Source organism: Calliphora vicina, chromosome 4 (assembly GCF_958450345.1).
Source record: "Calliphora vicina chromosome 4, idCalVici1.1, whole genome shotgun sequence".
NCBI lineage: Eukaryota > Metazoa > Arthropoda > Insecta > Diptera > Calliphoridae > Calliphora > Calliphora vicina.
In genome coordinates this window covers 53,690,299-53,703,107 of record NC_088783.1, presented here as the reverse complement: position 1 = coordinate 53,703,107, position 12,809 = coordinate 53,690,299, and the positions used below count along the sequence as shown (strand labels likewise).

General features: G+C 33.5%; 1 protein-coding gene across 1 annotated transcript; it reads right to left on the bottom strand.

Moving 5' to 3' along the window:
* Positions 1-5,467: 5,467 nt before the first annotated feature.
* Positions 5,468-11,307, bottom strand: RSG7 (Regulator of G-protein signaling 7). Its single transcript, XM_065508412.1, has 7 exons — positions 11,002-11,307; positions 7,112-7,359; positions 6,684-6,867; positions 6,333-6,619; positions 6,148-6,261; positions 5,960-6,085; positions 5,468-5,892 (listed from the first exon to the last, which is right to left on the bottom strand). The coding sequence occupies exons 1-7, from the start codon at positions 11,227-11,229 to the stop codon at positions 5,565-5,567; spliced, it is 1,515 nt and encodes a 504-aa protein (XP_065364484.1). The 5' UTR covers positions 11,230-11,307; the 3' UTR covers positions 5,468-5,564.
* Between the last annotated feature and the right edge of the window lie 1,502 nt (positions 11,308-12,809).

Here is a 12,809-nt window from a genome sequence, read left to right as displayed (position 1 = left end):
AAAATCTTCTAAATCAAAAGTCGTCTATCAAAGTCGTCTATCTCAAAAACCCAAACTTTGAAAATTCTTGAAAAATTACCCAGCAGTTAGCAAGTAGTCAATGTATCCCTTATAAACAGTAATTGTCACTAATTTCCTATCACTGGGTTAACTCAAATTGATATATTTTGAGACATTTGACACGTTTGTACTCTTTGCAGTGCAGAGAGAAGACAATTGGTTACTTTATACATTCCAGGTAATCAAGCGTAAAGACAATTGTCACTTAAGTGTCTCGAAATAATCTAGAGTGTAGTCACTGTACACGTTTTGTAGTTTAATACAAATTGTATTGATATAATTCTCATAGAGTTTATTTTTATTTTTCCTTAAGTATACTGATATCTCATGTAACATAGCGTGAAGTCAATAGTCACTTAGTAACCTATAGTGAAGTCACTTCAAATGTTTATTTTGCACTGCACTTTATAAAGTAGTTATTTTACCCACCAGAAGCAATCTAATGGAGAGTTGTCGGAGTAAGGAAAATACTGTGTAACTTCAAAAGTGCAGGTCAGAATGATCAGCTGTGACAGCCTGTGATTCACCTAGTATTTAAACAGGGTGCTTACAAAATCAATTTTCTAATTGACTGATTTGGGTGTATTACTTAAACATGCGGGATTTTTTAAAATTCTTTGGTTTAATTTTGAAACATTTGTAAAATATCATTCTGGCAACGTATGGATTCCGAGCCAAAAGAACTGCTCATCTTTTTAGGCCAAGAACAAATCAAGCCAATTTCGGGTAATCTGTTCTAAAGTGAAGCATATGCCAGAGAGTATCGGACGGGTCAAGGTCTGGACTATAAAGCGGGTAAAAGGCAAAATTTCCCAACTACTTCGATCTAATTTAATTGTTTTTAACGGGTATTGCAACATGTGGCCGAGTGTTGTCATGTCATATTCTGGAAGTTTTTCAGTTGTGTTCGTTACAGGTTCACTGTGATGTTTTGTCCAGATTTCAGAAGCTCATAATAGATAGGACCCTCTTGATCCCACCAAATTCAGTGCATTACCCTAGCGCCATGGATATTTGGCCAAGAACGATTCAAGCCTATGTCGGATACTCTGTTCCAAAGTGAAGCGTATCCCGGAGAGTGTCGGACGGGACCAGGTATGGAATATAAAGCGGGTTCTAAATAGTTTTTAACAGATATTCCAGTATGTGGTCGAGTGTTGTCATTATGGAATATTACAGTTTCATGCCTGGCCACATATTCTGGACGTTTTTCAGTTGTGTTCGTTACAGGTTCTCTATGATGATTTGACCAGATTTCAGCAGCTCACAATATAAAGGACCCTTTTGGTCCCACCAAATACATTGCATTACATTGCGCTACCATTGTTATTTAGCTTTGTTTGTGGAATCGGCTGGTTGGCAGATATTCACGTACGATCCATTTTTCATCGCAAGTAATGATTAGGTGTACAAATTATTTTCTTTTAAAGCGTTCAATCATTTCGGACATGAAAAATCGTGTTTCGTGTTTTTGTATGTATCCTGCTGCTCACAAAGGTTATGAAATTGCTGCCCAATGAATTTTCAAGCTCTTGTTGAGTTTGATAACAATCTTCATGGAGTAATGCCTCCAATTCTGAGTCTTCTAACTAGTTTGGCTGGCCTGAGCGCTCTTTGCCTTCCATGTCAGAATCACCACTATTGAACCGAATAAACCATCTCTCGCACGTTGAAACCGATGGAACTCATTCACCATAAGCTTTGGTGAGCAATCGGTGTTCTTCAGCCGCACTTTTTTTTTCAAATTAAAGAAGTAAAGCAAAACTTCCAGCATATGACGTTTTGTTGGCACATAATTCGATATTATCAATGCAGAAAAAATTTTGTTTTATACCCTTCACCTTCGTGAGAAGGGTGTATATAAGTTTGTCATTCCGTTTGTAATTCCCACAATATAATTTTCCGACCCTATAAAGTATATATATTCTGGATCCTTATAGATAGCGGAGTCGAGAAAATCGGTCCACAAATGGCTGAGATATAAGGAAAAAACCAGGACAACCTCGATTTTTGGCCTATTTTTGACCTATATCTGGATTACTAATATAGACAACATCGATATCTAATGATAGATATTTCAAAGGCCTTTGAAATGACGTATATAAAACCATATTAAGTTGGACCTACAATGGGTCAAAATCGTAAAAAATATTTTTTACCCGAATTTTTATTTCACCAAAAGCTTTTTTTCGCTAAATATGTATACAATTACCATATAAGATCATAGTAAATTGGACCTACAATGGGTCAAAATCGGAAAAAATATTTTTTAACCGGAATTTTTTTTTCACCAAAGTTTTTTTTTCGCTAAAAAAAATTTAAATAAAATGACCATATAAGATCATAGTAAATTGGATCTAAAATGGGTCAAAATCGGAAAAAATATTTTTTAACCCGAATTTTTTTTTCATCAAAAATTTGTTTTCGCTAAATATTAAAAAAAAAATTTTAATTTAAAAAAAATTTAATTTAAAAAATTAAAAAAAAAAAAATTCGAAAATTTTTTTCTCCAAAAAATGAAAAAAACAACTTTGGAAAAAAATAAGAAATTTATGTTTACCTAAAAATATTTAAAATTTTTATTTTGAAGTATAATTTGGTGAAGGGTATATAAGATTCGGCACAGGCGAATATAGCTCTCTTACTTGTTTACACTATAATGTTCAATAACTCTTCAGAATGACATATAAGTTACTAAAAACAGAAAAACGTATTTAAAAGATACGTCATCTATTGTAAATCACACATTTTTAAGTCATACACCCAATACGTATTATCAGTTTGTCAGTACCTAAGTAAATGTATCACTTACAGACAGTAATTATCAATAATGTTTGGCTGACTCCAATTTATATATTTTGGGCTAGTTGCCAAATATGTGATCTTTGCTAATTGTACACAGAAAGAAAAAAGCACTTCTAAATTTAAGTTTATTTTACTCATAAATTTAAGTACGATTCATACTCATTTGTACTTAGAACAGTATAAACAGGAATTGATTAAAAAAATCAAGCGGATATTTTCTTAAAACAAGAACGAAATTCTTGAATTAAGTAAGAAAATCTTTTTTTAAGTACAAGTGAGAAGTTAAATCAAGTAGTTAATTCTTAAACTTCAAATTAAGAGTAAGATAACTTGAAATAAGAAAAAAATTCTTATATTGATCCATAATAGAAAAAGAGCGGTATAAAATTTACTCTCTGAGCTGTTCTCAAAGTAATTTTCTACTCGCGCTGTCGGTTAGTTACATGAATAAACAAGCAATTTGCATCAGTCTGTTTTGTGCGTTCCGTGTAGGGTTCTTACGCTGGAAAAATTTCCCGGGAATTCCTAAGTTTTCTTCTAAAAGTTACAATTTTCAGATTCGTTTCGATGGCCAAATTTGTTGCTAATTGAATCATTTCATTATATCCAAAGATTTTTTCGTTTCTAGCAACAGGTAGTCAGTTGGCAAAGAAGTATTACGGTTGAAATAACTGATTTTTTTCACTCAACTTAAGTCACAGCAGAAAAATTTGGTTATGAAGAATGAATCTAATTTAAAGTTTATACTCTTAAAGGAATTATTAAGATGCCTAACTTTTACGGATATTCAATGAATATTATTCATATTTAGAGAAAGTAATAGCAATAATAGTGGTTCAAATAATAGTGGTACAATCAGATATGAAAAATGTCTCTATCTACGCATGTTTTATAGATTTAACATAGTCGAAATTCTTAAGTTGTTTAATTAGACAAAGAATTTATGGATTTTATACTGATTAAATCTACGACTGCGACAATACCGATAAAATGCCACTATTAAATTAGAAATCCTATGCTGGACCAACATTTATTTTATACTTTATTCAATTAAGAGTTAAAAAATTAACGGGAATTCCCGGGAATGAAACTATTTTTGAACTTCCTCTAGGGAAAGAAAAAAGTCCGGGAAATTAGGAACCCTAGTTCCGTGTTATTCTGTATTGTTTTCGGTCTTTTGTGTGAAAAAGCTCGTTTTGCTATTAATTCATTCTCGAACATTCTTAAATCAATCCGATTTTTTGGATTATATCAAGTATGAATTCGTGTTTAAATCAAGTTTAGAATTCTTGAAACAAGCTCATTTTAAGATTAATTCAATCTCGGCCGTACTTAGGGAGAGCTTAAATTAAGATTTTTGGGCTTGATGAATCTGTACTTGAATCAAGTATTTAGAACTCGGTTTAAGAAAATCCGTACTTATCCTAATATTGACACCGCTCCGGATTGATTTAAGAACGGATTACTCAATTTTTTTTATGAGTGTATGAAATGTCTTTTTAACTGTCTATTTGAGGTGAAGGGGGTTAGCTTTGGTCATGTCTCCTAGAACTGCTGGCAATAGTCAAAAACCTAACTCTTGCTACAACAAAATACATGTTAGTCAATTTATTTTGTTGCTGTATCCGACATATGATTTGTTGTACTTTTGTTTGACAATACGGAGTGTCTAGTCTCCAGGTATAATTCCATATTATTTTAAATTTCAAAACATTGGAACAGATACATATAAACTCATAAATTTAGCTTTGGCAGTTGTAAACTATACAATTAAAACATTTATAAATATTCATTTAAATATTTTATCTTGATTCCTTGCGTTTTTTTTTTTTTGGTTTAATATTTTAAATTATCTGCATAATATTTTGAATACAATACAATTAATAATATTTATTTATTAGTCATTTAACTATTATTACAATTTGCTTTTTTTCAATCAATATGCTTTTTAATTATTCTTTTTTTCCATTTAATTAGTTTCATTTATTCTAATTATGTGGAAATGGTTGATTTAATGTTGTCAATTAATACATGAAAATGTGGAGGAGAGTTTCAAATCCTTAGTACAAGTGTTTGTGGGTGTTTCCATGAAGCATTTAATTAGTTTTTATATTGTTAAAGTGGTGGTTTTTTGGTTTATTTGGAATGGGTGGTTTTACATTGAATATTGTAACAAATTATTATGTAATTTAAAGTAATTATTTAATTATTTTTTGTTTTCTTCATTTTATTTTATAATTTAATTAGTTTTTGTTAGTTTATACATGTATTTAACACAAATTACATTTAAAATTTTGCTATATTTTTTCTCATTTTGCAAACAAAAAAAGAAAACAATTCTCTTTCAATTTGTTTATATTTTTTTGTTTAATTTTTATCTAAAACCTAAAAAAAGAACATGTGTTACACATTTAGTTGATTTTTCTTATTTATTTTGAGTTTAATTTTATTTTTATACCCTACAATTCCTGGCTCTGTTTTTTATTAATGCTGTTTTTTTTTTTTGGTTTGTTTGTCTAATGTTCTTCTATGAAAATTTATGACGATGATCTATGATGATGATGTTGATGATGATGATGTTGCCCATGACTTGCTCCAGCTGAGGAGGTACTGGCCCCAGTACCTCCTCCCTGGCCGCCTTGTGATGATAAGGATGAGGAATGAGCCGCGGTTGTTATGCCAACCGCGGGAACCACACTTCAGCGTTTCACCCCAAACAGATTTGGTATAGACTTGACCTTCTTGCGTGAGCAATTGATATAATCCTTGTACATTTCCGAACGTAAGTAGCGGGGATAGGAGTCTCTCTCCATTAGATGATAAACATGGGCGGCAGCCACATCGAAACACCAGCGATTGGGGCCATTGGGTGAATTTACCGCCTCTCTGGCCAATTCCACCGATTTAGAATCGACATTGACGGCCCGAGGAGCATCGGGTGCTAGGAATTCATTCCAGATACGTTGTATGGTTTCTTTGATTTCGGTTTGGGGCAAAGCTTTCATGTCTTGTACAGCTTCCCAGAAGCTACAAAGGCCAAGAAATACAAAATTTATAAAATAGAAGCAATTATGATATTCTTTCTTAAACTTACAGTAAATTTTCATAACTGTATTCCTTTTCCAAGAACTTGGCAAATTGTTCACGACCCATGGGATCTTTCAATAACTCTCGCATACTAAAGGCCCAACGTTTGACCCGGCGCATGGGCACCTCTTTGCTGTTAATGTAAAAAAATTAATAATTATTTGTAAATTAATTAAATCATGATCATAAGTTTACCTAGTTTTCTCTGCCTCCCACATTTCTGTGCTGTCAGTTTGCCAGGGATTGGGCAATTCTGGTGAGGTTATAAAGTAATCAAATTCATTATATTGCTCATAGTAAGATACCAATCTGTTGGAATAAAAATGTCCAAGAAATTAATTAACATTATTTAACATATTTTGTTTTAGAAAGCAACTTACGCTTCCGCTGCTTTTGATACTTTTATAGTTCTGCGTTCCAATTTCTGTTTGCGCAACGTTATAATACGCGTTAATTGTTCTATAGGATTTTTCGTTACTGCTGCTCCGGCCGAGCCGGTGCCATGACTGGAACAGCCACGACGATATGCTTTTTTAATATCAATTTCTGTGGTATTCACACAGCCCGGCATGGGCCGATGTACATCCCAAAAGGCTCGTTCTTGTGAGTCCAATACCTTGCGCTCTAATTTATCTCGCTTTTTGGCCACTTTACTTTGGGATTCAGCCTAAGGAATGATACATTTTAGTTAGAATATTTTGTTTTCTTTAGAATTTTTGTTGTAAACCCACCTGCATGAATATAAATTCCCATTTTCTTGAAAACATTTTTTGTAATTTTGCCAAATTTTCTGCCTCATAATCGGCCAATTCCAAGCGGGTTTTATTTTGCATAGTGCGTTTACATAAATAAACCGCATAGTCAGTGTTTTCGGGTTCCCAACAGTTAGAGGGCCAGAAATAGGGAGTTTGAAATCTGAAAAAGAAAAGAAAATTAATCGAATTAAACTTAACGGAATTACCCATATGTATACAAACAAATAATTTGAAAAGCCTTAAAGTAGGCTTTATAATTTTAGCAAAATATCATGAATTTACTACAGCATTTTTTTAATACCAAATATTCTGTTAAACTTACAGATTTTTTTTTAAATAATCTTAAACCTTGAAGTTTATTGCTTTGAATTTAAGTATATTTTATTAATCATTATTACACTTACCTATAAAATGTCCCATCATTCTTCACCGTCAACTGATGATCATCTATAGGAAATATATAACCGTGTGAGGCCAATAAATGTGCAAAATGCAATGCTTCGGTAACATCTTCTACATCTAAATTTTTCAATATCCATGATATTAGATCGGCACCCGTAAATACCGAAGGAACTTTTGTCATAAATCCTTTAACGGTGCGCACCGAGACGCCAGTGCTTTCGGCTTGCATTTTTTCTATGACCGCCTCCATCTGGAAAATTGTGAAGAATATAAAATTTATATTTGTTTGCTATTCAATTTTGTGAAAAATTTAACAAATGTATGCCTAATAACATCATATATAAAATATTTTCCACAATAATTACATGAAATACTAAATTCGACCGTGACCTTTCAATTTTATTGAGTGTATGATTTAAAAATGGAGAATCTTTTGAACGTGGTTTTTGTTTTTAATAACCTATATGTCATTTTGAAGAATATATATCTGGCATTTATTCTCACTTAGTTATTGAACATTATAGTTAAACAACAACGTTTTTCTTCCTTCGAAAATGTCGAATTTTGTACCGACATCCTATGCGGGAAGTTTTGCTTTACTCCTTAATTTGAAAAATTAAATTTCCAGGCCAGCCAAGAAAGTTTGTAGACCATGAATTGGAAGCATTACTTCATGAATATTGTTTTAAAACTCAACAAGAGCTTGTAAAATTATTGGGAGCCACTCAAGCAGCAATTTCAAAACAATTTCGAGCAGCAGGATTCTTCCAAAAGCAGGGAAATTGGGTACCATACGAATTGAAGCTATGAGACCTTGAAAGACGATTTTGCATGTCCGAAATGATGCTTGAACGCTATAAAAGAAAATCTTTTTTGCACCGAATCATTACTTGTGATGAAATAACCCGAAGCGTAAGAGATCGTATGTGAAGCCTGGCCAACCAGCCGAATCGACACCAAAGCCAAATATCCATGGCGCTAAGGTAATTCCATATATTTGATGGGAGCAAAAGGATCCTATCTATTATGAGCTGCTGAAACCTAACCAGACCATCATAGGGAGTCTGTACCGAATGCAACTGATTCGGTTAAATCGAGCATTGGCCAAAAAACGCCGGACATGAAACCGTAATATTCTATCATGGCAACGATCGGCCACATGTTGCAATACCTGTTAAAAGTATATAATGAAGTGGTTGGGAAGTTTTGCCTCACAAGCTTTATCTACTATTTGTTTCGTTCAATATAGAACGCTAACTCTGGGATACGCTTCACTTTGGAGCAGAGTATTTAATATTGGCTTGATTCGTTCTTGGCCTCAAAATATGAGCAGATCTTCTGGCTCGGGATCCATATGTTGCCAGAAAGATGGGAAAAGGTCATAGCTAACAATGGCCAATACTTTGAATAAATTTAAATTGTACAATTGTTTCAAAACAAAAGCTACATATTTAAAAAAAATCCGCGTTTTTAAGTCAATCACCAATAAATCCTACTTTATTCAATGCTCTGAATACATCACATTTTCCAAAGGTAGAAGGATAATAAATATAAAATCATACTTTTTTTTTTTTTTTTTTTTAATAATAATTTTTATTTAAAAATAGTATTAATACATGTTAAGTACGCGCCTCAGCACCAAAATTGGCATTAAAGAGGCTAGTAGGCAACTAGTTTATTTACATTGTGTTTACACTACATATTAACATATTGAAAATTATTTACATATGAAAAAAATGGAATTTATATTTATAAAAATCTTTTAAGTTTGCGTAAGAAGTGTTTCTAGATTGTTTAATAAAAACAACTTAAGCTCTTTTTTAAACGTTGAAAAAAGTAAAATATTTTTTAAAGAAACTTTAAAATACAAATCCCTAAAAGACTAAACAAAACAATTGAAAATGGATGATGTCTTGTTTGAGATATCCTTCAATAATGGACGATTTGTTATTCAATATTCCGTAATGAAAAGTAAATGATTTTAAAGATTATTGTAAAGTTTGGATATTTTTTGTAAATTTGCTTTAGTTTGGTTTCAAACCAAGGCGAATTTAGACAAGATGGTGGCAGTGTCGAATTCTGGAGAGTTCATTACTTTTTTTGATATAGATATTCTTCAAATATAAAACAAATTAATGAATTCGCTCGAATTTGCTTGAATTCGCCACTGCCACTACTTTGATTTGAACCTCGAATAAACCGAAATCAAAGAGAATTTGTTGTAAGAGAATTTGAAAATACTATTAAATTTGCAAAAGGTAAGCTCTGATGCCTTGACGAAAATGTTTGTTTCCTCCCTAAATTTAATCTGTAAATGAGACATACAGAATTATGGAACATGGCCATCAATGCTGGTTGTTGATCTCCCTCAGATGCCTCATTCAAAAATTTCATAGAATCATGTCGGGGGCTGACTGCAACCTAAATTCCATCCGATCCCGTTTGCAAAACTTCTTGCATAAAACGCAATTACAAATAATGCTTTAAACACATATACTACAGCAGGCTAGACAGCTACACGATTACAAATGCCGATGACAGCATTGGTCGTCCAGTAGTCAGCTACTTTATAATAACGAAAACCACAGCAACATCGTAACCAGCTAACAGCAAGTATTGACGTTGCGATTGTCACCTACAAAAATACAGCGGCAACGGTGGTCGTGTAGCTATGATGACGTCAAAATAATAGTCTTCAGACAAACGAGTGTTTTAATTTTGACAAATTGTAGTCGGTTGCCTGCTTTGTCTAGTGTTTAATGCTTTAAATACATAGAATACAGCATGCCACATAGCTACACGACTACAAATGCCATTGACAGCATTCGTCGCCCTGTAGTCAGCTTCTTAATTATAATGATAACAACAGAAATATCGTTAAAATTTTGTTGACATTAGTTAAATTTCGCCTACGAAAATATAAATTAGCTTAAGTTGAAGAGAGCGGCAACGGTGGTCGTAAAGCCGTTTAGCTGTGATGGCGTCATTATAAACGTCTTCATATAAAGGTGTGTATTTTAATTTTGACAAATTGAGGTCGGTTTTCTGCTCTGTCTAGTGTTTAATGCTTTAAACATATTGACTACAGCAGACTACATAGCTGCACGACTGTAGTCAACTACTTAACTATAATGAAAACGACAGCAACATCGTAACCTGCTGACATTAAAGTTTGACGTTTTAATACAATTATTCATTGTCGCCTACGAAAATAGCTTAAATTGGCTACAGATACAATAGTGGTCGTGTAGCTGTGATGGCGTTAAAGTAATCGTCTTTATATAAATGTGTGTATTTTAATTTTGACAGATTGTCGTCGGTTGTCTGCTGTGTCTAGTGTTTAATGCTTTAAACACATAGACTGCAGCAGCCTACACGGCAACACTAATACAAATACCGATGACAGCATTCGTCGCCCTGTAGTCAAGTACTTAACGAAAACGACAGCAATATCGTAACCTGCTGACATAAAGTTTGAGTTTTCCCATACATATTTTTCATTGTCGCCAACGAAAATATCTTAAGTTGGCGACAGCGGCAACGGTGGTCGTGCAGCCGTGTAGTTGTGATGGCATCAAAATAATCGTCTTCATATAATGGTTTGTATTTTAATTTTAAAGGATTGTGGTCGGTTGCCTGCTGGCAACCTACACAGCTACACGACTACAAATACCGATGCCAGCCGATTTGCCAGATTCTGGTGGGTAGCCTGCTGTGTCTAGTGTTTAAAGCATAAGATATCGAAAGAAAAGGAAGCCAAAAATTCTTCATTTCATTCATTAATTCTTCTTTTTTTTGGCTCACATTTCTTTCGTTATGGAAGATCTGGCATATTTTTCCCCTCCCTTGTCCTGTGTTACAAATTAGAAATTAAACTAGAAATTGTGCTCACCTTTTTATAAACCAAAATATTTGGAGCATCTTCATTTTTCTTATTGTGATTCGACGACTGCACCTGTACATTATGCTGCGTATGATGATTATTCTTCTGATGACTGCCGGCGGCTGATGATGATGATGATGTTGATGATGCGGCGGCACCCACGCCCGTAGCTTGCGATGATGAAGCGGCAGCAGACTGTTGTGTTGTAGATTGATTTGATTTGTTCAGTTGTTGCATGGAGGATGGCAAAAGATTTTGATTTATAGAGTTCGAGTTACTCGAAGGTTTTGAATTGTTGTTGGTGGTGGCGGTGGTGGTGGTAATGTTTTGGGGAGGACAAGTGCCACTGTTGGTGGTAGTTGTTGTAGTATTTTGTACTGATGCGGCGGTTGTTGTTGTTGTGTTTATTGTTTCCACTTTTGGGGATTTCTCGGGAGAGGCTTTGGTTTTGGCCTCTGGTTTTGTACATTTGTCAGTAATAGTTTTAGTGGGACTGGAGTGGTTGCTGCCGGTGGTGGTGGTGCTGGTGGTGGTGGCTTCTTTTTCTGCATTTTCTGGTGGTGGTGTAGCTGGACTTGTACAGCTGTCTATAGTTTCTGACTCGGTTATAGTTATTTGAGGAGTCATTTTGTTGTTGATAATATCGGCGGTAGGTTTTGGAGATTTTGGTGGTTCCTCCTTAGCTGGCTGTTGCTTGGGTGAAGGTGGTGATGGTATTGGTGCTGGTGCTGGCTGTTTTTCATTATTAATTGTATGTTGTGTTTCCTTTTTACTGAGTCCAGTGTCCTCGTTCAACCCATTGCCACCATCGTCATCATCATCCACACTGCAGCCATTATTCACTTGCATTGTATTATTAATTTCCGTTATGGAACCATTTGTTGTGGTTGTATTTGTGGTTGCATTAGATGAATTCAAATTTGTTATCGATGGCATTTTGTTCGACATTGTTGTGGCGATGGTCGTTTGTGTTGTATCCACTTCTGTAGACATTGTTACCATTTTTTGTTTGTTGTTTTTTTTCCGTCCTTTGCTCTCCTTGTCTTTCGGTTCCTTTCTTTTTGTTTCCGTCCTTTTTGTTATCAATATCGATTGATGTGTTTTAAAATAGATGCGGCAATCCGGCTGTTGAACTATTGAACACAACACATACACATTGCAACAAATCACACATACATCTATAAACAGAGCGTTAATTTTCAATAGAATTCAAATTTCTGGATTTTTCCTTCAGCTACAATTATATTTATTTATTTATTTATTAATTTATGTTGTCGAACATTAAATTTACCCTGGGCGGTATTATTAAGTAGTAATAAATAAATATATGTATGAATAATTTTGGAAAGAGACCTTTTAAATGTGTTTTTGTGTGTATGTGAGTGTGTCATTCATTTAATTGGCCTTATCAAAAAATTGGTGGTTCAATTAACAACCAACATATTTGAGTCATAATTTTAACAAGTATTTTCCGTTTTACTTCACGCGACACTTACATTTTCATGGGTTTTTTCGCAGCTGAGGAAAAATTTTATCAAAGCTACTACACACACCTTTTTTTCTTCCTAATTTAAAGTTCACCTCTGACTGTCTGTCAAGAATTTTAACACAATTTTCTTTTTCAAACAATTCACTTATTTTTTTATTTATTTTATATTTTCTTTTAATTTTTTTAGTAAGATTTGTTTAAAATTTCCTTTTCTTTTAATTTTATTAATTTTCTTGTAAATTTTCCGAATTTTTTCCACTTTTTTCCACCAATTGTATAAAATAAAAGTTTTGCAAAAATACTTTTTTTTTCCTTCACCGTTTACACA